This window comes from Aspergillus melleus (assembly GCF_016097325.1).
Source record: "Aspergillus melleus strain CBS 546.65 chromosome Unknown contig7, whole genome shotgun sequence".
NCBI lineage: Eukaryota > Fungi > Ascomycota > Eurotiomycetes > Eurotiales > Aspergillaceae > Aspergillus > Aspergillus melleus.
Genome location: NW_025763376.1, coordinates 2455855 through 2483099, shown reverse-complemented (window position 1 = coordinate 2483099; position 27245 = coordinate 2455855). Strand labels below are relative to the sequence as shown.

The following is a 27245-nucleotide window of genomic DNA, read 5'->3' as shown; positions in this document are numbered from 1 at the left end:
GGTGTGGTGGGTCGGGACGATGCAAGAAGGGAGGTCGGAAGAGGGAGAGAGGGGAGGAGAAAGAAAAGAAAGAGGAAGGCGGCGGAGGAGTTAGTGTGTTTGTGCGCGCTATAGAAAGAGCCGTCTCTTTGTTGACAGGTGATGGGATCAGAAGTGAATCAACCCCGCAGCTCAGCCACCGTGAAGCTCTTGAAGTTCTGCTAGTGGTATGATTCGGAGGTCGCAGATCATGGTTCGGAATAGGGGTTGGTTGCACGCTGGGAGAGGGGGACAAGGATGAGCTTGAACTCTCCGAGGTCAGCAGGGGCCAAGCTGGAGCTCGTGCCCTTCAGTCGAAGCTCGGCAATGGGCAGGGGAGCAGGAGAGAAGGGATGCAAAGGTGGAATGAACAATGAATGGCGAATGGAGAATGACTGAATGAATGACGAAGGCAGGAGGGGTTGCTGCCTAAGGCGGTGACCTGCCTGTCTGGGTCAAAGTCACGTTGGGCGACCACATGACTTCTCTACTATCCTACACTACTCGGGATCACAACTCCACCACATGGTTCGCATTTGACATTGACACTTGATACAAACTATCCCGGAACTCCCATCATCCGAACAACGCCTCGGCCAAACATTCCTCTTTCAAAACCTGATCCAACAACAGCAACCGACTAACTAAACCGCAACCCGTCTTTCTTAGTTCCTTAACTTCCTCCGTACTTCGGAACCCACGGCGTCCGAAGATCCGCACGCCCAGAAAAACAAAGCCCCCAAAATCCCCCCAAAAGTCCAAAAATCATAAAAATCCAAATCTTATCAGCGACGGCACCCACCTTCCGAAATGTCCGGCGGATCCGCTGAGAAACCGAAAATCCCAGACGGATGATCGTGATCGGTGATCACGGCTCAGAGCACGACAAGTCAGACGCAGGCCAACACTTCACCGTCGGTCGCAGGCACCAAGTCACCGCTGCAGATCCAGACCGTCAGGACGGTGACGGTCGCCACTAACTAGTGAGTTCCGGCGTCGACACACCCAATAAGTTAGTCGCGGTGCAGCAAATCACCGCGGCGGCTGATCGCCCATGGGTTGATGGATTCATCATGTCGAACGGGGCGGTGTGCTCGGCTGGCGCTGAATGATCGGCGGTGTCGAGTCTAGAGTCTAGACACGATAGTCTGCCCAACGATCGGGCCTGTGGGCCGCCGGGCAAGCACGCAAATTTTCTAGGGTCCGCCAGAAGGCGATGGAAGATTGGGTGAAGAATTCCCGAGTCTTGAGGACCTGGAGATAGGAGTAGATAGTAGATAGATAATCTGATTATCAGGAAGGGAAAATTGATAAGTGGAAATTGTTTGTTCAATTTCTTGTCCTATATATAATATTCTAGCTATGTATAATCATCATCGTTGTTCTTCATGCCATATTTGTTCCCGGGCCAATGTACAACAAGGCCCAACAGTGGGGAATCCAATGCAATCCCAAATCCGTCAAAGAGGAGAGTATTATCAAATAAAAAATATGCCCAAGTGCACTTAGGCACGCAATGGTCTGAACACCAGTAAATGCAATTTCGCACCATGCAAAGTGCTAAATCCGAAGTAGCCAACCAAAATGCCCAGAAGAAATTTTTGTATCCAAAAAATGATAAACGCCGGACCCGCTGGAAAAATGCCAAAACACACGAGGAAAATCCCAAGAGAGAGAGAGAGAAAAAAAAAGATTAAGGGGTATTACATCGCAGTATGATACAACGACTGAGTCGTCGAAAAGGAATTGAGGCCCAATCAATAGGCTTCAATCAATGGGTTCTGCGGTTGATTGGAGATGTAATACCCCCGGTCCAATTCGGCATCGGACAGCGGGATCTCGGTGCTTTGGGCTTCCTTCTCGCTGAAGGAGTCCAGGGTAGGTTGAGGCGGGGACGGCGGCATGGAGTCATCTTCCGACTCCTCGTCGGAGTCCAGGGCCAATTCAGGCGGTGACTGTCGGGAGGGTGATCGAGTGAGGGTCAATTCCTCCAGATCCTCCGCGTCGTCATATTCAAACTCCGAGTCGGAGTCGGTCTCGTAGTCTTCCTCCACTTCTTTCTCGCGGATGACCGCGACGGGGGAGGGAGCTCGTCGGCGGACGACGGGAGCGTAGAGGGTGGGTTCGTATTCATCTTCGCTCAGGTCGGAGTCATCGTCGCTGACATCCGAGTCGACGTCCGACAGGTCGTCGCCGTCCCAGTCTTCTTCGGGCTCCTCGACGACGGTCTCGGCCCATTGGATGCGGCGAGGCTCGGCGTCGGGAGTGGTCTTGGTGGCACCGCTGACGGTCTGGTTGAACCAGCGTTCTTGTTCTTGTTCGGCGGCGGCGAGGTCCAGCATGAGAGAGTCTAGGAGGTTGGCGTGTCCGACGAGGAGACGCAGATCGTGGTCCGCCCGCGAAGCTTCCCGAGTGAGCTTCTTGCGGGCGGTGTGGGCGAGGTAGTATGTCTGAGTGATGCTCATTTTCTTTTGTTCGCGTCGACGAACCAGAGAATTAAAGTAGGAGCTGGGAGAGGAGAAGACTTGAGGGCGGGAGGGAGAGGTAGAAGTAGGAGAGGAAGAAGGAGAAGACGAAGGTGTGGGGGAGGCAGAGACGGCCATGGCGCAAAGTCCGGCGTTGATGTGCTTATGAGCTCAACCCCAGAAATCGTGACTCAGGCAGAAGTCGGGCGTGGCTGTTTCCGGCGGTCGGGCGATCTCCCAATCAGAGCGGGGCGGTGAGTCAACGCTTATCGCTAGTACTTCTGTCTTTGGCCTTTGCAGCCTGAAGAATGCGGTCGCACTATTGCAATAATGATAGACGCGTTATCGTCGCAAGTCGAAAAAATCAATGGTCGGGCTGGGATCCACCGGTTGTCCGTTTGACGAGGCTAGCTGGCAGACGAATGATTGTTGGCTGGGCAGACTGGAAGGAGTCTGTAGTATCATGTACGGTGTAGGATTATGTGGATGGATGTATGTAGGTTGATGTTGGCTGGCGGACGTGCGAATTATCGGTCTGGGTGTAGAGTAGAGTAAATAATATCAAGAAAGGCGACTGTATCGAGTTAACGGGGCAAGCAGGAGTTGATATATCCACTTGTTGAGAAAATCCAGTAGGCTGAATCATTTTTTTTTCTTTGGATTTTTCATTAAACATTTATAATTGATTTCTTTTCTTTTCCATGTGCTAAAAAATTAAATCCACCGTCTAAGTCCGACACGCCGATCGGATCCCGGAGGCAGACAGAAACAGCGCAACCACGGAAAGAGAGATTGACCGCCTTCCCTCTGTGAGTCACGGATGACCAATCTTCCCGCGCCGTTCCCTCCGGTTGGTTTACTTCCGTTAAGATCCTGCCGTTGCTCCCGTATGGATTTCCAATTTCCGATTAGTGAGCATGTCTTTTCACTGTCTAGAGTAGTGCTTGGAAATCATCTACATTGTCTTTCTGCCATACTTAATGTCAACCACAATAATAATTCGTATGAAAAGGGAATACTAATTACCAATATCTCATCACAAATAAGGAAGTACGACTGCCAAGCAACGCCGTGTGTCCCCAAAAACAAGGCGCGGCTCAACCTGGCAAGTCATCATGACTCTTATTCCCCATCTCCGAGGAGCCCCTCAGCTGCCTCTCTGGGCCAACTATGCCCATAACCGTAATTTCGTATTACACATCGCTCGGTCCGGCCTCGTTTATCTCCATTCTTTACCTAAGGTTGGTCGGTGCTTCCTCTCCTTCCCCCGGAGTAGGTCGTAATCGTTTCTCGGATGACGGCCACCTGTCGCGCCGCATTGGTGCGCGGAGTTCCGAGTATGTACACTCTCGTCACCTATCAACTACCTTACCTTCTCTTTGATGCCTGCAAGAGATCACCACGTAATCCCACACACGCAGGCACGGAGGCGTGACACAGGCTGCCACATTCCCCTCCTTGAGGGGGACCCTGCGAGTCGAGCACGTATGCTTCTCTTACATAGGAAACTAATGGCTTTGCACCTTGCGGCTCTCCACTGGTCGGTAGAGAGGTTGGGCTTATCCCCAGATAACCCCCTTCCACGAATCCCTCTTGGCAGCCTTCCCGCCAAGGGGTCGATCCGCCGGGGCTGTGCCAGGTAGCAGGCAGAGAGATACGGATCTAGTGATACGCAACGTTGGGACTATAACAATCTACCCACAGTACGAGGTCAGATCGTACGAGATCAAATCAAATCTCCGACTATGAGGCGGTCATCCCCAGACCGGACTTATCTAACATGTTATCTACCCAGCTCGACTAAGATGAGACACACAGCCTTGTGGATCTGAGCCACAACCCGGAGGCTGTATCACGATCAGTGTCTCGGGTCTCCGTATCTGGCATCTACATTGCACAAGGAGATAGTGGATAGTGGATAACTAGTGGATACATACAATGTCCATGCATACGGGGCGATATACGAAGTACGAAGTACATCTGATTACTCCTGTCTATCACCACCTTGCTCTATACCTAACAATCTCCCATCCCCAACCCCAATACTTAATAGCCACGTCTGCCGTGAACCATCGCAGCATGTTGCCTGCTGTCGACCCCAAACAATGGCATTCTCGATCATAGGCTGCCACCGTCCCTGTCCGATAAGGTCATGACGTCACGACGGCGACCGATCCTCCAGGCCGGCGCAAATGATCGTCGAGACCGAACGCCCATGATTTCATCCGGTCTGGGCGAATCTGAAGAATGACATGACCGTGATGAAAAACCTGTCAGGGGTAAAGCCGGCAGCTGCAGCAAGGCAAAAAGAAAAGGGATGTTGCTAGAGTTGGCATGAGGTCAGCCAGTAGGGCTGGCAGTTCTTGAAAACAGCAAGAGGCGTTCGTTACGAGCTGGTGCATGGAATTGCATAACACTGTCATCCATGCATAACTCCCTTGTGACAATCTCCGCTGACTCATCTCATCTAACGTAATCAGTAAGCGAACCGGCCACGTAGGCGAACCGGCCACCCCAACAAGAATCGCCCATCCATTGGGGATAAGGCTATTCAAACATCAATTTCTCCACCAAAAATGTCTAAATCGCCAAAAGTCTTGGTGGAACAAGAAGGCAGGCTCTGTTTGGCAGTTGAGGCTATTCAAAAACATCAAATTTCGTCAATTCGTGAAGCCGCGCGTGTTTTCCAAGTTCCTCGGTCAACACTGCAAGAACGCTTCAAAAGAATCACATTTTGCAAGGAAACACGCGCCAATTCCTATAAATTGACTTCTTTAGAAGAGAATGCACTTGTTGAATGGATTCATTCGCTTGATCAATGTGGCGCAGCGTCAAGACATTTTTAAGTCCGTCATATGGCTACAATTTTGCTGCAGAAGCGTGGTCAAGGTAGAACTTGCTTCGTAGACGAGAAATGGGTATATAACTTCATTTTTTGGCATGTTTTCTTGAAGAGTCGGTTTATTCGTCAAATTAGCTATAAACGGGCAAAGTGTGAGAATCCTGAAGTTATACAGGTCTGGTTTCAACGCGTTCAAGTCGTTGTCGTTATATATAGAATTGCAGATGAAGATATCTACAACTTTGATAAAATCGGCTTCGCTATGGGCTTGATGGCTATAGCCAAAGTTGTTACGCGTTCTTTTTGCAAGAGAAGACCATTCTTTATACAGTCAGGCAATCGCGAATGGGTAACTTCAATCGAGTGTATTAATGCCACTGGTTGGGCGTTGCCCGCGTATTTGGTGTTGAAGGCGAAGACGCATATTCAGGCATGATATGAAGGCAGCCTGCCTTTTTCGTGGCGTATCGCGATATCGCCAAACGGCTGGACTAATCGGAAAATCGGAGAACACTGGCTTAAAGAACACTTTATTTCTTATATCAAGGACCGAAGAACTGACCAATATAGTCTCTTGATCTTTGACAGACATGATTCTCATTTAACGTCTCAGTTTGATGATATATGCCGAGAGAACAACGTTATTCCAGTGTGTATGCCTGTCAATTCCTCTCATCTCTGTCAGTCATTGGATGTAACCTGCTTCTCGTCATTAAAGCAGGCGTATAACGGTCTTCTTGAACATTTTATACGAATTGAATATCACCATGTTGAGAAGATTGACTTTCTTGACATTTATTCGGAAGCTCATGTTCAAGCTTTTAACAAAATGAATATCCAAAGTGCCTTCAAAGCCGCCGGAATCGTTTCTTTCAATCTAAGCAAGGTCTTGAATAAGTTCATCTTTTACAGGGAGAAAAGCCGGCCAAGCAGTTAAAAAACAACTTCAACTGTCACCAAAACACCTAAGAATTTGAAGCAATTCAAGAGACATGAGTCAAAAATTTTTCAATTGCTTCAAGAAACAGATCCTCTGGCTTCGCCTATACAAACTGCCGTATCATATATCTTCAAAGGCGCTGAGATAGCCCTGAACCGAACTATTCTTTTGGAACAAGAGAACTCCCAACTTCGTGAGGCTGTTGAACGACGAAAGAAAAAAGAACAGCGGAATCAACATCAGATGAATGGCTTGAATGGCTACATTATTTAGGAAACATGCGAGGCCTTCGTACACGTCCAATCTTCAGAGGAAGCAGCCGGTGATACAGGGCTTAAGGATGATCAGTCATGCCGGCGTGCGCCGTCTCGCTGCAGTAATTGTCATGTTGTAGGACACATACGAACAAGGTGCCCTAATCGAAACACCTGATTTCGGGCTTCAAAGAATCTATCTTGTATATAAATCAAAATTCTAATATAAGCATGTATGCGGGCTGCCAAGCTGGCCGGCTCGCTTACATGGCCGGTTCGCTTACTGATTACGTTAGACGGCGGTCGGAGTCGGCGTTAATCTCGCCGGGCCTCCGACTTGTCAAATCGACCTTCATCCGTGGATCGGATTTTTCATCGTGAACTTTTTTTTCTTTTTTCGCCTCGGACCCTTGAGCGGATCCAGTTTAGGGCTGATGATTTTTTCCCTTTCCTCGCTGCTAAAGTGCTAATGCCCGCGCCGAGTTCCGAATATCCTTGGAATTGACTCACATGGAAGAATTTGATGGTTCTTACCGGCGCAAGCTCCACTTTCTTTCCTTCTAGCCGTACTTCGTACTTCGTACGGGTCGTGCAGATTTACTCATTCGAGAATGGATTATGGGCCCAATTGTCCAATGCAATCCCTTTTTAGGTTTTTTTCGGAATTACCTCGCTCTCTCCGGAGCGAGTCGAGTCGAGTCGTGAATGTGATGACAATGAGATCTGACTGCGTCGGTGTCGGCTGGGAATGAGAATTTATTTCCTCCCCGTCAGCCTCCCCCCTGGTCTAATTGGATCTGGAACGGTGGTGACCTGCCGTCAGATAATGATATGATGCTAGCATTACTGATCGGTATGCGCCCGGGCTGTATACATCAGTTTCGGCAAGTCCGATGGAAAGGAAAGATGGAGTGCTGATGTGCGACAATGGTGGGTTCCGGCGCTCCGGACCGACAGCCAATGCTGACTTGCGCCGTCCTAGCCGATCAGTCATTGATATGGCTATCTTCTGTTGTCCTACAGCTACATTTGGTGATGCCCAGTGCATAAAGTCCGAGCAATTACTACATTGAGTAATGAACCTACTCACACTATTCTCTCCGCTTCCTCATGAGTATCACCATGCAGGAAAAAACTACTCAGGTTTGACCCCCTTTTTTTCAGCCACCGCTTCCACGGCCATTCACCCTGTTCTCCCTGATGCACCTCACACGGCAACAAGATTGCATGGTCCAGCGAATGTGGCAGACCACGGTGTCGACCACGCACCTGCATCGCGATGACGATCAATTTCGACACCGTGTTGAACTCGGCGCAGAGGCTCGTCTGAGTCCCGGGATATCCCAGCGATAAACCCACCGTGCCGTATGCGGAGACAATTTCGAAGAGGATCGGAAAGAGCGAAAAGGCAATGTCTTTTTCGTGTGGCTGCAGCCGTGGTCCCTCTGCCATTGCGACGAAGAAAAACCCCAACATCACATACCAGAGATCGAACCCGAGCTGACGCTGGATGTGCGCAGCGAGTCCACGGTTCGCGTTGGGTTTGGCCGCTTCGTCTTCGTCGTCCTCGTCTTCGTCGTAGATGCCGAGGCTCTTTTCCTCGTATACGTTGGTCTTCCGAATGGCGATGGCGATGGGGAATGCGGAAATATACATCATGACCACGAAGGAGACCTGCACGGCGGGATGCAGGTGACCTAGCGAGATGATGCTGAACCCGGCCGTGCGGGTGGACGCGATCTGAAAGAGTCCGTTCACGAAGCGGATGCCCGGTGAAATGGGCTCGTCACCCGGGATCTGAATTGCATTAGTGCCTTAATATCTGGTCGAGCGTACGATTCAGGGTATAAGATGCCTACCTCTTGCATGGTGTAGAAAATTAACAGGTCAATCGCGTTGAGTATCAACAGCACGGCGGCAAGACGCCAGGTTTCTGCACTAGGGAAGAGCAGCGTGAAGCATCGCCGTGGATGATTGAGCAGGTATTGCAGCTCCTCATCCAAAGTGGTGCCATAGGATGTGGCCTTGGATAGCATCCAGATGATTAACCGCAGCATGCACGGAAACCCCGTGTTTCCGATCACGATGAGAAACGTCATGACCAGCAAGGGGAAGGCATCGGTGCGGAAGGAGGCCATGGAGTTTCTCGTCAAAGTATACCCCAAGTCGTTGAACGCGGAACCCGCAGTGAACACAGCCCACCAAGAGGGAGCGACCTGGATGTCCGAGAAGATCGGGTCGTGCCGTCGACTGATTAGCACCCACGCCACGAACAGCACCGTCCCCAGCACATGGAACGCGACAAAGTAGCAGACCAGGATGATGAGCAGCGTTTTCAGTGCCCTATATTCGATGCCTCCCAGCTCCTCCTTCTGCGCCTCGTTCCAGTCGGAATAGCTGGCGATGGAGGATTGCCACATCAAAGAGGGCAACGGTGGCATACCGACGGCAGGATCGTTCACGCCCGAATCAGCGACTGATTCGGATATCGAACGTCGGCGAGACCCGATGCTCGAACGACGCCTGTGTTTGCTCCCCAGCTCTCTGTCGTCCTCAAAGGTGATATGAGGGCTAGTGGCCTGGTACCTGCGCGGAGATACCGCGTCGTCATCATCGTTTATCCTCCCCAGCAGAGGCTGCTCTTCATTGTTGCCCGACCAGGGTGGCACTATCGGTCTGCTGATATTCACGGCGTTCCGCTCCTGCTCCTCGAGAGCACCGAGCTCTTGATTCATTCTCCGGCGCTGCGTCCGACAGAGCGTCTTAGCGTCATGGATGGCACCTCGAAACCGTCTCCGAAACCAATACAGACGAACCAGCACGAGCAGCGAGTGCATGAAAACGACGTTGGTGACCATGGGCACGACCCACAGTATCGCCTGCTGCACGACATGGAGCCGGTTCAGATCGACGGGATTCAAACCTGTCTGGGTCGCGGCGCCGGAAGCAAGAAGCAAGGCATTGGTATAGGTGACCCCGCCCGGGAGATAGAAGATCACCGAGGCGAAAACAACCCAAAAGGAAATGTAGATGTAATGATGATAGAGTCGCAGGGGAGAATTATCTCGCTGAGACATCAGTAGGACGAGCAGGGAAGACGACGCGAGGAACTAGCTGAACCGAAAGGTGACTAACTAATCAGCAAAATCCGAAAGGTAAGGAAGGAGCGTAAAGACGTCCAACTTACCTGCCGATAAATAGGACGTGCAATAAATAGCAAAGACTTGAACACGACGTGCTAGCACAAAAGCCAACAAATACCTCGTCTAGGGGCCGATAGCATCGCTACGTCCTTCGTTTCTTTGCGCTCTTTAACCACAACCACTGAGCAGGCAGCCGACAGGAAAAGCTAGCTTAAATAGCGAACAAAGAAGGTTCTCTGAAAAGAGCGGGGAAGACGGAAAGGAAAAACCTGTTGGCTCTCACTCGAGCATTCTTTCATATGCGAGGCTTGAAAAGCAAATGCAAGCCGCGAGCTCCCTCCAGCCGGTCTGGTCTGCTCTCGTTGAGCACTTGAGCTCCGGAAGGAAAACGGTGGGCGGACCAACCAATGGACGGGAATAATCGCTCATTTGCCACCATTGACATCACGGTTTCTGAGGCTGTTCAACCTTAATGGGAAATAGACCGGAGAGAGTAGGAAGGAGCAGGAGGTGAGGATTGTTGTTTGGCAGTGGCTAGGTAGGTATTGAATGAGGCGTTGATTGACTGATTGATTAGGGCTGTCTGGACAGGTCACGTTGGTTGTGGATCTGGACCATCCACCTTATAGCAATTTAAGGTGAGTATTGGTTTCCTGACTTTGAGATTGACTGACTAATTCATTGCATAAGCTGCTGGAGTGGTATGCGATCGAGTTGATTGCTATGTTTTCCATGATGAGCCAAGCAGTCGCATACTCCAAATGACGACAGAATCACGGCATCACGGAATCAAGACCAGAAAGCTTCACAATGACTCACAGTCTGATTGACCAACATAGATTCTGTCGAGCACTCTCGATTCATCAAAGTCAACAACCAACGAACTTTTCTCCCAAACCGCCTCGAACGTATCCGAGTTTCCCAATCTCAGCCAAGATGTCTGAAGTAACACTTCCTGAAAGCAAAGCTCATGGTTTATTCTATATCACAGAGCTCCTGGAAGCCATTTTGCTGAACTTAGATACACACACATTGCTAATCTCAGCTCGCGTCTGTTATATGTGGAATGACCTGATCAAGTCCTCCCGCAGGATACAGCAGGCATTGTTTTATATCCCTTGCAATACGGTAGATCCAGACCAGCCCAGCATCATGAACCCACTTGTGGCCGAAAGAATATGGAGAGATATTATCTGTGCGCGACTCTCGCGAACTATACCCGAATACTTCATTTACTCCCCCGACATCCCACAACTCTCAAGGGAGAGAGAACAGGCGTATTTGCGCCCGGAGGCAAGCTGGCGGCGGATGCTTCTCCAGCAGCCCCCAAATTCGACCGTCATTTTCGAGGGGTTTTTTCCAGGCTATTCGTACTATAAATGCCTTTCTATTTGCCCTGAAGACGCAACATTGGCGTCAAGAGGTGAGTATATTCGCATGGAGCACATGGTCCATTGGGCGACCATTGGGATATTTATGCCAAAATCGCTATTTTACTTAGATTTAGGTCCACTGTGGATTGATGGTTGCAGGAAATTGGAATTGACCAAAGAGGCTCGTCTCACCCAAGATATTGCCCGGTTTGATCTCACAGTGAGCTCTGAAATCCCTTGTGACTTGTCTCCTGATACTACGAATGAGCCCTGGATGATTGAGTGGTGCATCGGACAGGGCGCGGTGGTGCTCTATCCATGGCCATCATAGCTAGATGGATTCTATTTCTTGTACTGCCTTGTTGTTTAGGCATCTGTTCACCTTTTTGTTTGTTGATATAGGGCAATGTTTTGGCGTCCACGAGCTGCTTGACTTTGAGTTCGTGAGAACGTGGAAAATCATGTCAGATTAACTAACACATCAATTCAACTACGAACCCAGCTATTGATATAGCGGCTATACTAGCGCATTGCCGAAAAGTAGAATTCTGTAGTCCATGTGTACAACCAAGCAGTCTTTTCTACCGGATATTCTGGTTCAGATGGCGTAGAAAGAACACGGTGCTAACCATAACACTGAAGAAATTGATTCTATCCTTGTGAACACATTACATCTTACAACCACCGTCCGATCGAGATAACCTGCCACACTTCCTTCACTACATCGATCGCATACCAGAACAATCCAGTCCAAGCCCATCAACCTACCAGGCAGCCACTGCAGCCTGGAACACCCCATCTTATCAATCAGCATCCGAATGCCGAATCGACCAACAGACCCCTGCAATCATGCATGAGAATGAGTCACTTGGAACCAACTCTTCTTTGTTATCTCTTCCTTCCAGCACGCCATCGTACGGGGGAAGACAGACTAGTAGCACCCGCAATGCAACCCTACTAACCCGCTTTCTGGTCGGATTGGAGCAGATCCGCTCGACGGTGCTCGGGTTACTCGGCGCGGGTTACTGCATCAGATTAGATGGGCTCGTTCGGGATGGGACTATAATCTGACTGATGATGGACAAGCTCATGCGTGAGGGGCGTTCATAGGTCAGTTACTTATCTGATCCGAGTCGGTTCGTGATGATCCGACTCGGGTTTATGTTGCTGGGTTCGGTGTATTTGTGTTCGGGTTATTTAAGGATGGAGGGTTGTCGTGGACAGACAGTTGGTAGTTTCTTCGATGGTTACTTGATCTGTGTGACGAAGAGGCTCGAGTTTTTGTTCATGAGATTGTTATCATGAACGCTGCTAAAGGACTAGAAGTATCCCCGAATGTGGAGGCCGAGAAGCAGGAGGCAGATTATACAGAAGCTCTCAATGCTCAAGCACAGCTCGATGTGTTGAAGGAAACATACGGAGTCGGTTCTCTGTGCTTGGTCAAACATCTACCTTCGCAGAAATCAAGACTAATCATAAATTCTCTAGGCAACCTGGGACAGCCCCGACGATCCCCAAAACCCCTACAACTGGACCTTGACCCGCAAAGTCTCCATCGCAATGGTCGTATCCTGCGCCCAATTGGCCGGACTTATGTCCGCCAGTATGATGGCCGTGGCCCTAAGCCAAATCGCCGAAGACCTCAGAATGAGCGAGCTGGCAACCCAGATCGCCTTCTCTGTGTACCTGCTAGGGCTCGGGTTTGGTCCGTTTCTTGTCGGCGCTTTGTCGGAGATGTACGGTCGCAAGCCGGTCTGGATGGCTTGTAATGTGTGGTATATCTTGTGGAATAGCCTCTGTCCGGTGGGGGATTCTCCTGGGCTGATGATGGTCGGGCGGTTTCTGGCTGCGATTGGAGGCTGTGTGGGCATCGCTGTGAGTTCCTGATCAATCTCGCAGCAGTCATTCTACGTTATAGTGCATATGAACTGATTCACCTACAGCTCACAGCCCCCATCATGGCCGACATGTTTCACGCCAAAGACCGCGGGAAATCGCTAGCCCTAGCCACCCTGATCCCCTTCCTGGGTCCGGCATTAGGTCCCATTATCGGCGGCCTCGCAGCACAGAACCTCCACTGGCACTGGCTCTTCTGGATCCTGTCCATCTTCGACGTCGCCGTATTGCTCCTAGGCACCGTCGTGATTCAAGAATGCTACACGCCTGTTCTGCTCCACCGCAAAGCACGCACCCAGACCCCCAACCTGCAGCACCACAATACAGATAGTCTCTGCGCTCAACTAGGCAAGAACCTCTACAGGCCTCTCCATCTCATGGTCCACCGTCCCATCATTCAACTCCTGTCCCTCATATACGCCCTCGACTTCGGCATCTACATCCTCATGCTCTCCACATACGCCACCCTCTGGATGAACCGATACGGCCAGTCCTCAACAATCAGCAGCCTCAACTACATCTCCATCGCCGTCGGCACGACCCTCTCAGCCCAACTCGGCGGCCACCTCATGGACTTTATCTACCGGCGGATGCGCGACCGAGCCGGTCCAGCATCCCCGCCCACACCCGAGTTCCGTGTCCCCTACCTCATCCCCAGCGTGGTGCTCATCCCCGTCGGCCTGTTCTGGTACGGCTGGTCAGCTGAGAAGCACGCGCCCTGGATCGTGGTGGACATCGGCGCTGCCATCTTCACCTGGGGCAGCTTCATGATCGGTCAAGGTTGTTTGGCTTATTTGCTTGATGAATTTACGCATACGGCGTCGGCGAGTGCTGCTATGCGTGTGCTCTCCTATATGCTGGGGTTTGCGTTTCCGATTTTTGCGCCGCAGCTGTATGAGAGACTTGGGTATGGGTGGGGGAATAGCTTGTTGGCGTTCTTGTGCATGGGGTTGGCAATTCCCGCGCCGTTGGTTTTGTGGGTGTGGGGGGCTAGGTTGAGGGCGATAGGGAGGGAGAGAGCGCCTTGAGTTGAGGAACATGATAGTATTTGAATGAATCCATGAATGCGAAGACGATATAGTTCCGAAACCCAACTCTCCCCAGGAACAATCCCATCCACCGAAACCACACCTCCATACCCATATACCTAATCCCTCTAAGCAAACCCAAACCAAACCATATCCTCCTCCCCCTGAATCTGAATCCCATGATCCACACCCCCCGCCAACACCCCCGTCAAGCTCTCTCCCCAGACCGTTGACTCCCAGTTCGCCAGGGGCGTATCGCTCTTCGTCTCCTCCGGACTCTCATACTCATACCCAAACACCCCCGCCCACTGCTTACACGTTTCGTAGTAGTTCTGCGGATCCAGCGTCGCGTCTTCGCTGCCGTGGTAGATCTGCATTTTGGGCCTTGGGCCGTCATACCCGGGGTCCATGGCTTTGGCGATGGCGGCCCAGTGCTCGGGCGTGGTGATTGAGTCACCTTGGGAGCAGGTACTGTTCCAGGCGTTTTTCTCGTCCGCGGTGCTGAGGAAACACCCTGCTGGGACGCCGGCGTAGACGATTCCGGCGGCGAAGAGGTCGGGGTATGTTGCTGCCATGACGTTCTATCATATCATATCATATCAACAAATCGTTAGATGTCAGATCAACAGATCGAACAAACTTCCCACGCTTCACTCCCACAGAAAAGACAAGAGGAACAGAACAAGGAATGAAAATACCGTCATCATAGCCCCCGAACTCAACCCCGTCACATACACCCTCTCCTCATCTGCGCCATACTTCTCCACCGCCCAAGCCACCATATTCGCAATCGAATTACTATTTCCGCCGCCATCCCTCGTCAACGTCGCCTGCGAACTCACATCCCAGCATCCGCCCTCATACGGACTCTCGGGATAGATCACAATGTAGCCGTATTGCTCGGCGTAGGTCGCGTACGGCGACCCGGTGTAGAACGCCTGCGCGGTGCCCGTGCACCAGTGGATGCCGACGATGATGGCGGGGTTCGGGGCGAGGTTGGTCGGCACGTAGATGTACATGCCTACGTTTGTGGGATTATCTCCAAAGTCGGTGATTTGTTCGAGGGAGCCGGCGCGGGGGAGGAGGTGTTTTGCATGGTCGTCATGGTGGAGGGTGAGTGCGGTGGTGCTGAGTGCCCATAGGAAAATGGGGAGGAGGGTGGTGAGGGGGTGCATCTTGCTTGATCCTTTTGATTGCTGGCTTGTTAGCGAGGGCAGCTGGAACGAGGATGTACAGTACTGTAGGAACTGCGGTGCCGTCCGACTATTGTTACATGGTTTATATAGTACTACAACGGCATCTCCTGGCGTTGACGGACGAGCGGAGACATGGTATGCAAAACGGGCTCTTCTCCGCATTGACAGGGATCAAAACAGTGAAGCGTGGAGTGTTGCAGAAAGTGATGCTTGCTCCGTGACGAAATGCGCTAGACGCTGTTTCAGGCCGGTCTAGCGTGCATGTTTAGTCGGCCATTCTCTAGCCGGGCAGTTCAGCCAAAAGGACCTGCATAGGCTGGAGGGGGGGGCATATTAGCCGTGACGAGTTGGGCTGGTCTGCAGGATTGATTCGATTAGAGAAATGGGGAAAAACCCAGGAGGCAAAGAAAGCTCTGAGCGAAGAGCCTAAGCATGTACTAAACCCAGCCAGTTAGTTAAGCACCCTGTGTTCCTTTCGAGCCTGTTGGTCTATAGATCGACCGATGGCCGTGGCTCTTGAAATGCTGTCAACCCTATCGGATTCATTTAGTCTGCTATCTGTATATAGGCACATATAAGAGCACTTTGAGCTGTACTCAAGTGGTATGAACTGACTTTAGTAGATAAATGTCTAGGTGAAATCCCACTTCTGGGTATATATTTGGGAGTCCTGGAGGTGATCTAGTCTAAAAGGATTGTAAGATTGACAAACACAATTAAAAGATAGGGAGGCAGAATGACAACAGACTACGTATATATATATGAGGAGAATAAAGTGGTAAATTGTACTTGGTGGTGTATAACAGTACTATGGGGACTGGCATCGGCCATCTAAGAGAGACTTTTCTCCTTGATTTCCCGTTTACAATATCCCAACTCAATCATACTATCAAGCATCTCGTCGAATCACTGTGCATCATTATTATACAAGAAGATCTCAAATTGACAGGGATTCGGCACCTCAGCTACATCCCCGCCGATGCTCATCATCCATTAATTCTCCCGAAGACTTCACCACTCACCGTCAGCATTCCCGACAACCTGACTCCTTCTCGATTACTCGGTCGGAGATATCATCGCTAAGTCCTGGGCCGCTCCAGAATATGTGCTGACCCGATGAATCGTTATCAATCGGCCGAAGTAGGGTTATTGTTGGGGTAAGTAAAGCTTGTCGCGGACGATCAGTTCCCATCGGCCGAAGAATGAAGGCATCGCTACCGCATATCGAGCTCCTTCATAAACCACCAGCTGGACTTGCATACACTCTCAATTCCTCTCAAGCATTTTGAGGAACAACATATTTTCATCTCATCATTCTCATCTTCACCTACAATGCCTACTCCCGTCCAGACCGTCGCTATTCCCAACATTGCGTGGAACATCGCGGCCGATATCTACTCCCCCCCGAACTTCGACAAGAACAAGACATACCCGGCTGTTGTGTCTGCCCATCCCATCGGCTCTTGCAAGGCGCAAACGTCTGGTGGTGTCTACGGCAGGGCGATCGCCGAAGCCGGCTTTGTGGTCGTGGCTTTCGACGCTTCCTTCCAAGGCGCTTCGGGTGCTGAGCCTCGCCTGATGGAGAACCCCGAGTTTCGAGTCTCCGACTTTCGCTTCGTGGTGGACTACCTTCAGACGCTTCCCTACGTCGACTCCAAGAGAATCGGAGTGTTGGGCATCTGCGGTGGAGGCGGCTACGCTCTCAATGCCATCATGACCGACTATCGCCTCCAGTGCGCCGTTGGAATCACCCCCGTCAACTTTGGACGCCTCACTCGTGAAGCCTTCGGTAATTTCGACCCAGCCGACACCCTAGAAAAGATCGCCAACCAACGGACTCTCGAGGCCCAGGGGGCTCAACGATTTATTCTGAACTATCTCCCCTCCACAGTTGCCGAAGCCAAGCAGGCAACGACGGACATTGATACTATCGAGGCCACCGAGTATTACAAAACAGAGCGTGGCCAGGCATCCAATGGCGCCTGCAGTGGTCTTTTCTCCTTCAATAGTGCTGCCCTGGCATGGGACGCTTTCAACCACGCCGAACAACTCATGACCCGACCGTTCATGGTGGTGGTTGGTGACAAACCAGGGAGCTTCGGTGCCTATCGCGATGCCTCGGAAATCCACGGCCGTGCTGCTTCCAAAGAGAAGAGTCTTGTTGTTCTTCCAGGTGTTTCGCATTATATGCTTTATGATAAGCCGGAGGCTGTTAAGCCTGCTCTTGGTCAGGTTTTGCCGTTTCTTGAGAAACATCTCGGCGTTGACAATTGAATGGTGGCTGTTAGAACTTCGGCGATGTTGTGAAAAGAATTGGCATGTTTAATTAGTGTTATGTATGTTTCAATGTGTTTCGCACGCATAAACCCTTACTATTCCAATAAGTAACCTTAAGGCCAGGTCCAATTGTTAGCAATGGCACAAATTTTGTCACTCATGATGAAACGAGAGTAGAAACCGAGATATAGTCTGATCTAATTTCACCCTTAAATACTTCATGCTATACTAGAGCGACCCAGAAACAATCGCACGCAGTCCACCAGAGAGCCGAAGCCCGAAAATGCCCATGGCGACTTTAACGGGTCCCAGTGGAACGTGGTGAGTCTAGCTCCTATCGCCGCTTTCATCGGCGTGGGCGTGATGACAATGTAATCAAATTTGGAACAGTGGATCTCTAAGCTCTGAAAGCCGTCCGAAACATGGTCCGAAACCTCTATTCGAAGTTGCTTTCGGCCCTCTCAAGGTAGGTAAAATTTCGCCCGAAACCCATCGGCCGATCCGAGGACACCCATGATGAGCTCTTCGGGTTTACCGGACTTTGAACCCACCATGACGTTCCCTTCTAGCCACCCCTTCAAGAGTTAGATCAAAATACTTGAGTTTGAAGAAGCGCATTCAGTGTTTGACTGATTGGGTGAATTCTGACCTGTCTTCGCAACTTTAGCTTCGTTATGTGTATTTGCAGACCGTTGACAGTAGGATGTAAATCAACTTCACAGAAGCCTTTAGGTAGAGTAATCCTGTTAAAATGATGATCTATGGGAAGAATATTCTTCCAGCCCCGGCTCTACAGGTACAGTCCCCAGTAGAGTCCTAGACCTTCCGAGCAACTATCCCTTGCATCACCTTGCCTAGTCTCCAGAATGCATCAACGTGCCACCCAACCGCTGTCAAAACGCAGACGCGTGGTGACATCTTGCTCCGAATGTTACCGAAGAAAGCAAAGAGTTGTCTCCCTCATCCTCGGATTTCAATCTTTTCAGTTTCACTGATAGCTGCAGTGTGACCGCAAATGTCCATGTAATAACTGTGTAGCACGCAAGGTCCCTAATAGCTGCCATTACGACACTCTATCCACGTTAGTATCCTTTTTCATCATTCATCTGGTTGACAGCTGCTTGTATTCCTGAATCTTAAACCTCTGATAACCGTGTATAGATCCAATCATGAGGTCCAATATACTGATAGGCCTAATACTCCCACGGCAAACTCTTTTGACAATCAAGACCGACCGAACACGATATTGCCGGCTTCGGAGGCTTCGGCTAACCTGGGGTATTCATCCATAGATAACAGTAACTCTTTTATGGAACTGACTCGGGTATGTTATACCAAAGCTGCACAAGAGCTCTGACTAACGGTGAAAAGATATTGCAAGACAATGGCGAGTTTCATACAATTGCTGCTACCTGTACTAGTAGTACCTCTCAGTCTACCCTGCAAGGGGAAAAGGCTCGCGGCCTTCTCGCTAAGCTACCCTCAATTAGCGTGATCAAACGTCTAGTTGATATCTTTTTCAACGATGTGAATTGGCATTACTTTATCCTAGAACGACCGTTTTTTGATGATTTATTGTCGCATTGGACAAAGAGAAAGACTGCGCAAAGCAGTCTAACATATCTCAAACCCCAGGAACTGACGAGAGAGTTGCACTACTTTCCGACCCTACTTTTCCAGGTACTCGCGCTCACACTCCAGTTCTGGGAACCCGACACTTTCACTCAAGATCAGTTGTCATCAGGGGAGCTTGCCACGTCACAGGAATACAGCGATCAAGGGGAAGAGCTGTTAACAATCCTCGGAAGACAGAATAGAACTCTTACTGCTGTCCAGGCTGATCATCTCCGTTCTTTATGGCTCAAGAGTCTAGGGAAAGGTGCCGAAGCATGGCATAGTTTAGGCAACTCTATAAGGTCTGTTCTACTCCCCTCTCGAGAAATCCTTGATCACCTAAGTTCTTCCCTATGCAAGCGCTAACGGCGAACTCAAGGCAAGGGCAAGAATTAGGTCTCCACAGACACAGAGACGTGACTCAGTCGGGTCCTGACAGTATTCCAGAAACTCTGAGTATTTTATGGTATGAAGAGTACAAGAAGCGCGCCTGGATGAATCTATTTGCATGGGATAGGTACGCTATAACGCACTGGCCCTGGCCATTCCTGTCTAACTTGCCTAGCTTTATGGCTATGATCCTTGGTCGACCACGTATGATCAATGCGGATGACTGCGATGTCAAACCACCAATTGACTGTAATATACCAGTCGCTCCCTCCGAGGCCATACCAGGAACCGTGCAACCGGGAAAGAGTAGTTCAGCACCGACAACGGTCTCAGCATGCTTGCTAAAAGATGCACTTGCCCACAAGGTCCACAAAATGCGGGCACTGAAGATCGGCAGGCCTTACACCAAAGACTATTCCGTTATACAAGATCTTCATGAGCAAGTAACTTCATTGCTAGATAATGCACCGCCTTATCTTCGATCTGAAAATCCTGACACCCGTTGGGACAGGGAATTTCCTTACCTCCCACTGCAGCGAGAGGAAACTTGGCAGCTAGTGAACTCATTTCTTATGACGTTACATCGACCGCATGTCATAACTCATGCAGAGAGCCGGAAAGCCGCATTGAAGGCCGCCCTTGCAACATTGGAATCTCAACAACGTCTGTTCGGGCAGACCAGCAAACATCACTACCCGCTCTTCAGTCTAGCATTTTTTACTATCGATGCCTCGATCTTACTATGCGTTATACTGCGCACGTGCCCACCGGAAAGCCACCAGACAAAACAACATATCAAGCATATGCTAGAGCAATCAATAGACAGACTTTCACAAGTGGAAACTGTGAACCCGGTTGCCAGATCAGGCCTTCGAGTCATTCAACGGTGCTATGAGAAAATCTATGATTCTTCCGAAACCCGCAATAACCCTTTCATCCCAGTCTCTACCTCAAAGTCCCCCGTTCCTGTGATGCAAGATACCACGACAGAGTTGACACCCCATTTCACGGCCGGAAGCGAAAAACATTCACTGTCTTTGGATGCATCAAGCAGCAAAGAGCCCATGCAAACATCGCTGACCCTCGATTCCTACGCAATGCCACATACCTTCGACGAGACGTACTGGTTGCAACAACTGGATCAGTTCCAGACAGCTCCCATACGGCTCCCAGATCCAGGCGCAAGCTGGGATCCTATCGACTTTGATTTCTAGTGTTTGAATATTCGTGTGCTTAACAGATTGCCGGCCTCATTATGCGAGGTTTAATGTAGCTCCTCTGGACAGGAAGCTCAGGGCCCCTGTTGTTAAAGTATGATTTTTCTTTTGAGGTGTCGAATTTTATTCACAGTACTCTATTATTGCCGGAGATGCGCGTTGAGGACCCCGTAGAGACGCCTGGTCCCGTCCACGTATCGCTGAATGCCCCAGTCTGAGCGGTGAAGTGGTGCGCTTGGCTGTTGGCAAGACTGTAACCGGCTACATTAGTAGAGACGTCTACTCGCGACGCCAAAGAGGCTTTGACAGTGTACAGACCTTAAGACAAACGTGAGAACGATAAAAACCCGGTCTCAGTTTATGGTAACTGTGAGTGCCAAATACACCATCCAAGATATTTCCCTTCATACACAGTATACTGGCTATCAAGGGCAGCTGCTTTTCATGATCATCTGTATGTCCAAAGCCATGGAACAGGAAGACCCGAACACAATCTCTACGCACAGTTCATTAAGCGTCGTCTTCGTGGAATTCAAGAAAGAGCTTACTAACACCTGTCGGTCTCGAAATGCTTAAACAAAGGTGTAATAGTGTCCTACCCGAATCAAGGCCGTTGCATGCTTATCGACTACACTTCTATAGTGTTAGGGAAGGTACCAGGGATTTCACAAAAGCAAGAAATATTAGAATTAGAAGGTCCTTAAGAAGATGAGAAAGTTATCGAGTAATCAAAAAGACCCAGAAAACTGGACATCTGCCTGGTTCCTAAGGGTGTGTTCTGAGTCCTAGCAGTGGACGCGGATACCTCGGGAACCGTTTCTCCAGCTGGATTAGTAAAAAAGAAGAAATCATAGTCCTCATCATCGTCGCCGTATATATTCCCCAACCGGCGTTCTTCTGCGAGGAGTGAATCAATATCCTCCTCTAGTGGGTGTGAGTCAACATCCTCTTGGCCCCAGCTAGGTTCCTTCACCGCCGATAGTGAGACGATCCAGCTCAGCTTGAAAGACATCTCGAGAAGCGGAAAGCTTGGAAGCGGGTGCGTCTCGGGGTTTTCGGTAGTCAGAAGGAATCTGTCGCCGGTTTTGATGAGCGGCCCCTTGAATGCGTGAAGGTATGCTCCGTCAACACCTTCCAGTCCTGCCGATGAGAGCGGAGTTTGGTCAAGGTTGACATCATCAAGCGGACCATGTGCTTCACGAGGAAGCCAGTGAAATTCAATTTCGAGCTCTTTCTGATCAGCGGAGACCGAGATCGGCTTGAATGCGCAGAGCCCCTTGGACCAAATATGGTAAAGGTTGGGGCTTAGAGAAATCAGATGCTGGGGGATGCAAGTGGTTGGGTTGGCCGGATCTGGAAACGCTGCCTCTTTCCACTTGCACACCGTCTCCCGGTCAAAAAGGACCGGCAGTAGCTCCCAGAACTCGGGGAGCGAGTCTATCTTCAGTGCATCGGGAAAGATTTCGTAGGCGAAGGCGGGGGCGAAGCCGGTCAAAACACATTGCCTTTTGTCACGTTCTACAGCTTCTCTAGTGTCGGACAGACAAAAAACTCTCAGCATCCAGAGTCGTGGGATGAGGTCGAAGCTATTCCAGAGGAGCAATGCTTGTTGATAGGACACTTTCGCTTGTTGGACAAAGGATTTCAGGGCTGAAAGATCTGACATCTGAAGGCACGCCCAGAAGGACGCGGGCACGGCGTGGACTTTGAGAGCAGACGCTAATTCTGTCAAAAGAGCTCGCCTCTCATCAGATCCATGTTGGATCGACTCTTGAACGTGAGTGTCCGAATCCAGTTTCATGTTAGAGCACTTTGAGCACTTGAGTACTAACTGAAGCTCTTTGGAAAATAGATGATCTTTGTAAGGTGGAAGAGAAACTTTGACTCATCGAAAAGTTTGACTACGATGAGGGAATCGTTACATGATAAGAACTTTAATGAGTGTTGGGCGGAATTCGGATCCGGCAACCGCCATCAATACGAGGCAGAACTATATCCAGTTCTTCGTCATTCTTTCGCTACATGCTCAAGCCGGAAGTCCCAAGAGATGGCAAAACATATGATCAAGAGGAAAAGGATTAAGCAGAGAGGAGTGAAGGAGTTTGTCCCATCTATTGAGTGATAACAGTGAAATCATCACCAACCCTGGAGTGAACACCGATTTTGTGAAACTTATAATGGCATTAACTCTACGGCAAAGTGGAGTGAAAGTGGAATTCTTGTAAATCAACACCAGCTTCACCAGAACGGCAACCTGACCGAAAGATTGATTCAGAATATAACGCACATGGGATGGAGTCGTGGGAGCTTCAACGCAAAGAATATCCAGATCGGGGCGCAGGCAGCGGAGCTCTTGAGACATGCGAAAGGGATTGGCTTACCTGCGTATGATTGTCGATAGTATGCAAGTAAAACGAGGAAACCTGATCGAAATATCCCCAGACTGGCGGGATCATCCATTCGTGTTGGAGTTCCAGAAGCAGTGCCTGCAGGTCGAAGGTAATCTACCATTCTACTCCCCAAATCGACATTGAAATCACCTTTCACCTTTAAGAGATTAAGAAGAGTTGCGATTGCTAATATCGAGCCTTCAAAGGCTTGTGTGTCCGACTCGAGTGCTGTGTACAATACACAGCGTCAGACTTAGAGCAACATTCAAGGAATTCGTTATTTTGTGCCCTGACTAACGAGGCTCTCTTGACTCTACTGAGGCATTTCGTCTTCGTCCTGGGAATCTTCGAAGTACAGGGAATCGAACAGCAAATTCAGAAGTCAGCATAGCCGATCGTCAAGATATTCAACCGCAAAGACGGAGAGACGTGAAATGAATACCAACTGATCAATGGGATAATGCCGTCAATCTTGCTACAAGAGGTTATTCATGCTTACGTCTCGCCCACCGAAAAGCTATGCAAAAAAGAATACGCGGAAGCAGAATACCTGGCATCTGCTGTTTTCAGATGAGCAAAGAAAGGTATACTAGGACCTTGCCTGAATAAAGGCCATCATGAATCTACACTTTCAGCACGCATTCACCCTACCCTTGGGGCCAACAAGTGACGCCTCCTACAACGGGCTGTTGTTGAGGGTTATCCTGTCATTACAAGCTTCTATGGAAGCAAATGGCCCGCACAGGTATGACGTTGAGCATCGCTCGAGCATAGAGTGCCTTTGGCGATAAGTGAGTCTCTGCCGTATGTGTCCGAATTCTTGGGACTAATGTTCGATGGACAGACGCCTCTTCATCTCGCAGCGCGACCCTGCAATTTATATCATATTTGCCGAGGCCGGGTCCCATTACGACCGTTAAATGCACCAAAGGGATGGCGTGGCCAATGTTCTGCTAACATTACTGATTCTTTCCTCTCCTCTCATTCTGGTAGAATGACTGAGATTCTGCTGACTGGTGAATCAGTGAGAAAGGCAAACGATCGTATTACTTATCTACTGCCTACGGGGCCTTTGTTGTTTCTTTTCATTATGATGGAACACAGTATTTATGAATACTAAAGCATCCTTGTGTATTGTATACTTCAATATCTACCGTTGTAGGAGCAGTGCCTATACTTCATGTCAAGCACAATGAAAGAAGACCATCGAAGGTTCCTCTGGCTAACAATTTTGGGTTGATGTAAGGATAACCAAATAACCGTTGGGGTCATACAGCTATCAGAGCTCTACATCCACTTGATATTCATACAACGGTTCCAGCTGTTCCTCGATGCTGGGTACTGCGCAACTCTCTCCCGTTTGTCCAAAGTCCTCCACTGTCGCCGACCCATTACCGTACTTGATGTGCACCGCTTGAATAGTGCGTTGACTGGGGTTAAGCGGGAAGTAGTTGACCGGCACAAAGCGCACGCTGGAATGCGAGGTTGTGACGACAGTATTGGGCAGGTCCGCCGTGTTCGGGACATGGTGCATTCCCAGATTCACCCAGACGACCAAGTCAGTCTGATTGAGACTCTCGCTGTCAAAGAAGTCGTCAAAGTCGATCGGTGGATCGTGAACGTCCAGGTTGTTGAGCGGATATGCCGAACGCTGCTCCCAGTCATGCTGCCGGGTGATTTGGACGTCGTACTCGGCCCAGTGTGCCGCGTTCGCCAAGTTGCTCGAGTTAAGCACCGTGAGATGCGCTGTATGTCCGGGCAAAATCTGGTAGCCACGAAACTCTCCATAGCGGTTTGGCGCGTCTTGGTTGACGATGTGAACTTGCTTGGCGCCATTTGGCTCCCAATTTAATCGGCCATCATCCTCAGTGGCAATCAGGGACCGTTGTAGCATCATGGTACTGCGCGGCCGATCGGACCAGACATACGATTTGGAGACAGGCACCACCGACGTTAGCTGCACCGAATTAGCCGGACCGACCACGTCGAAGTCGGCTTTGAAGTTCAAGACATGGTCATGCATCGACCCAGACAGTGCGTCGTGAATCTGATAACCGTAGTCGTCGTTGTGTGCGTAAAACGCCCCTATGATATAACCAGAATAGCGCACATCGATGCCGATGGAGCCGTCCAGGTGAAATGTATAGCTGAGGATGTAGTCATAGTTGCCAACCGTCGCCACCGAGCGCAGGGTAAAGTAGACGTTGCGGGTGGCGCCCGAGTATTCGTCGGCGATATGGTGTTGAAGTGGGTGGTCGGCGTTATATTCGAACAGGCACAGACTATCAATATGAGTGTGCGTCGTTTCGTTGAAGTAGAACGAAGAGTTGAGATAGGTGGCGTAGGAGGGACAGTCGAAACCCTTGATCAGCGTGAAAGTATTCGACCCAAATCCAAAGAAGGAGTCCAGAGGTGTCATGCCCGACTGTACCGGATCGTTGCCTGCGTAATGGGCCAATACTTCCTGTAGGCCTAGTTCATATAGGATACGCTGACCTTGGTATTGAATGTCGAATAGAGACACCCCGGTGTGGCGCGAGAAGCCGATGTAGAAGGAGAAATCCATCCACGTAACATACTGTTTCTCTATATCCATCGAGAACCGATTGCCTCCCGGAGCCACCGACACGGGGGGCTCTTTCTCGTCCTGTGGAAAAGTCTCGCCGTGTTGACCGGTGCGAGCCCAGTCGCCCTCAATGTTGGCGCCCAGCTTGACGAAACCGGGTGAATAATAGGCCGCACGAAAAGCGTCGGTAGTGTTGTAGAAGATGTTGTTATATAACCAGCCCTGTAATTCCCACTGTGAAGGATCGCGACCGGTCACATCAGACTTGAAAAAAAGCCCCAATGGTAGAAGGCTCTGGGCGTCGAATTCGTCCGTCGGTTGATTCCAGAAAGAATCCCAACGCACGACGCGGTCGTCGTCCTGCCACATAGGGTTAAACCCGGCGATGTCCAGAGTGTCGTTTTCCAGGCCCAGCGCGGTGCCGTTCCAAAGATCCAGTGTGATATCCGCAATGCTAGCGCTAATGATGTACATCCATTCTCTCAAGGATGCGAGGTCGGCGTACAGATTGCGTACCTTCCCATTCGACTTTCGTGTCCAGTCAAAGCCCAGTGGCGTCCATTGCGTTACATTCTGCTCGACTGGCAGCGGACCGACGCGAATTTCGGCGTAGTGCGCGTCAACAGTAGCACGATTATCCAGGGTGACACGGGCAAACCGTAGGGGGGCAGTGCAGTTATCATCGAGATAGGGCACGACTTTGCTCTTGTTCGGGTGCAAAAGCTCGACCAGAGCACTATCTTTGGTCAGCAAGCACCCATCGGCAGGTAGAGCCCGCTCTCACATGGAGTTATCCCAGGATCCAGCACTCTTCTCAGTTAGATTCAACTCGGGCTGCTGATGTAGCCATTCCACCACGGAAGCCGTTTCCTCAGGCAATAGCCCCTGCCAAACATTGGCTTTGGGGGCAGAAATCTCTTTGGCAGCATGTTGGGGGCACCGTGCAGCACTCCCAGGGGGACTCCAAGGGGGATTGCCGTTTTTCTGGCGAGGGCGAAAGAGGCCACGCGGCGCCCAACCCACTGAACTGTCATGTTCAGCCTGGGCACGGACGGTACAAGAGCCCCAGAAGAGTAAGAAGCAAAGCAGAACGAGACGCATCATTGGTAATCTGCCTGTTTTTTCCCGGAGAGAACGTTGCGTTAAGGATGGTTGGAGTTATGGAACATGGAGAAATAGCCCAGGGAGGGCCTCGGGCAAAGTTCATCATATTGAAAAGGAAGACACCTTCCCGCTGAGCACAGAATGATGGCAAGAGCAGAGAGTATGCTACTGTTGGAAGGCGCAATCCCGACACACAACGTGTCTATGATGTCAGATATAGGTCCTCTGAGATAGCACTTGGGGACGGGTATCGGGACTTGGGTCTAATTTTTCGGGAGTAGAGGCCCTTTCCTTCAGCATCGGAAGTGATTCTTGGTTCTTCCCTGTTGAGTCTGATGCTGACGTTGACCAGGTCTTTGTGGTTGGTATAAGGCAGCAGCACCCAGGCGCCCAGGCACCAAGATGAGTAATCGGGACCTTTCCTCTCACGTGACCACGCGCCGACCCTTTTCTTGACTCTTGACGTTTCACAGTGACAGCAGTGAAGATCACCAGCATTCAATGGCATTCAATTTGACTGTGAACCATCCTT

The 27245-nt window shown here is 50.2% G+C and overlaps 8 protein-coding genes across 8 annotated transcripts; 2 read left to right on the top strand and 6 right to left on the bottom strand.

Annotated features, from left to right (window-relative positions):
* Positions 1–1775: 1775 nt before the first annotated feature.
* On the bottom strand, positions 1776–2621 carry LDX57_011803 (uncharacterized protein; the record flags this gene model as incomplete). Its single annotated transcript, XM_046093545.1, has 1 exon — positions 1776–2621. The coding sequence occupies one exon, from the start codon at positions 2619–2621 to the stop codon at positions 1776–1778; it is 846 nt and encodes a 281-aa protein (XP_045949523.1).
* Positions 2622–7605: 4984 nt separating this feature from the next.
* On the bottom strand, positions 7606–8178 carry TRK1_3 (potassium transporter; the record flags this gene model as incomplete). Its single annotated transcript, XM_046093544.1, has 1 exon — positions 7606–8178. One exon carries the CDS (start codon positions 8176–8178, stop codon positions 7606–7608), a length of 573 nt encoding a protein of 190 aa, XP_045949522.1.
* A 95-nt stretch (positions 8179–8273) lies between these two features.
* Positions 8274–9596, bottom strand: TRK1_2 (low affinity potassium transporter; the record flags this gene model as incomplete). Its single annotated transcript, XM_046093543.1, has 1 exon — positions 8274–9596. One exon carries the CDS (start codon positions 9594–9596, stop codon positions 8274–8276), a length of 1323 nt encoding a protein of 440 aa, XP_045949521.1.
* A 2740-nt stretch (positions 9597–12336) lies between these two features.
* LDX57_011800 (MFS transporter) lies at positions 12337–13959 on the top strand (the record flags this gene model as incomplete). Its single annotated transcript, XM_046093542.1, has 3 exons — positions 12337–12456; positions 12524–12910; positions 12979–13959. The coding sequence occupies 3 exons, from the start codon at positions 12337–12339 to the stop codon at positions 13957–13959; spliced, it is 1488 nt and encodes a 495-aa protein (XP_045949520.1).
* A 128-nt stretch (positions 13960–14087) lies between these two features.
* On the bottom strand, positions 14088–15450 carry LDX57_011799 (acetyl xylan esterase; the record flags this gene model as incomplete). The annotated part of the gene is made up of 2 exons (XM_046093541.1): positions 14658–15450; positions 14088–14540 (listed from the first exon to the last, which is right to left on the bottom strand). Exons 1-2 carry the CDS (start codon positions 15315–15317, stop codon positions 14088–14090), a joined length of 1113 nt encoding a protein of 370 aa, XP_045949519.1. The 5' UTR covers positions 15318–15450.
* Positions 15451–16487: 1037 nt separating this feature from the next.
* LDX57_011798 (alpha/beta hydrolase) lies at positions 16488–17429 on the top strand (the record flags this gene model as incomplete). Its single annotated transcript, XM_046093540.1, has 1 exon — positions 16488–17429. One exon carries the CDS (start codon positions 16488–16490, stop codon positions 17427–17429), a length of 942 nt encoding a protein of 313 aa, XP_045949518.1.
* Positions 17430–21353: 3924 nt separating this feature from the next.
* On the bottom strand, positions 21354–22454 carry LDX57_011797 (uncharacterized protein; the record flags this gene model as incomplete). The annotated part of the gene is made up of 1 exon (XM_046093539.1): positions 21354–22454. The coding sequence occupies one exon, from the start codon at positions 22452–22454 to the stop codon at positions 21354–21356; it is 1101 nt and encodes a 366-aa protein (XP_045949517.1).
* A 1715-nt stretch (positions 22455–24169) lies between these two features.
* On the bottom strand, positions 24170–27036 carry LDX57_011796 (uncharacterized protein). The gene is made up of 2 exons (XM_046093538.1): positions 26394–27036; positions 24170–26345 (listed from the first exon to the last, which is right to left on the bottom strand). Exons 1-2 carry the CDS (start codon positions 26711–26713, stop codon positions 24323–24325), a joined length of 2343 nt encoding a protein of 780 aa, XP_045949516.1. The 5' UTR covers positions 26714–27036; the 3' UTR covers positions 24170–24322.
* Between the last annotated feature and the right edge of the window lie 209 nt (positions 27037–27245).

What these genes read in the sequence shown, in the direction of transcription:
- LDX57_011796 (XM_046093538.1), bottom strand. Translation starts at nt 26,713, where the DNA reads ATGATGCGTCTCGTTCTGCTTTGCTTCTTACTCTTCTGGGGCTCTTGT. An exon ending in GGATCCTGGGATAACTCCAT is followed by an intron (nt 26,346 to 26,393) that starts GTGAGAGCGGGC and finishes GACCAAAGATAG; the next exon opens with TGCTCTGGTCGAGCTTTTGC.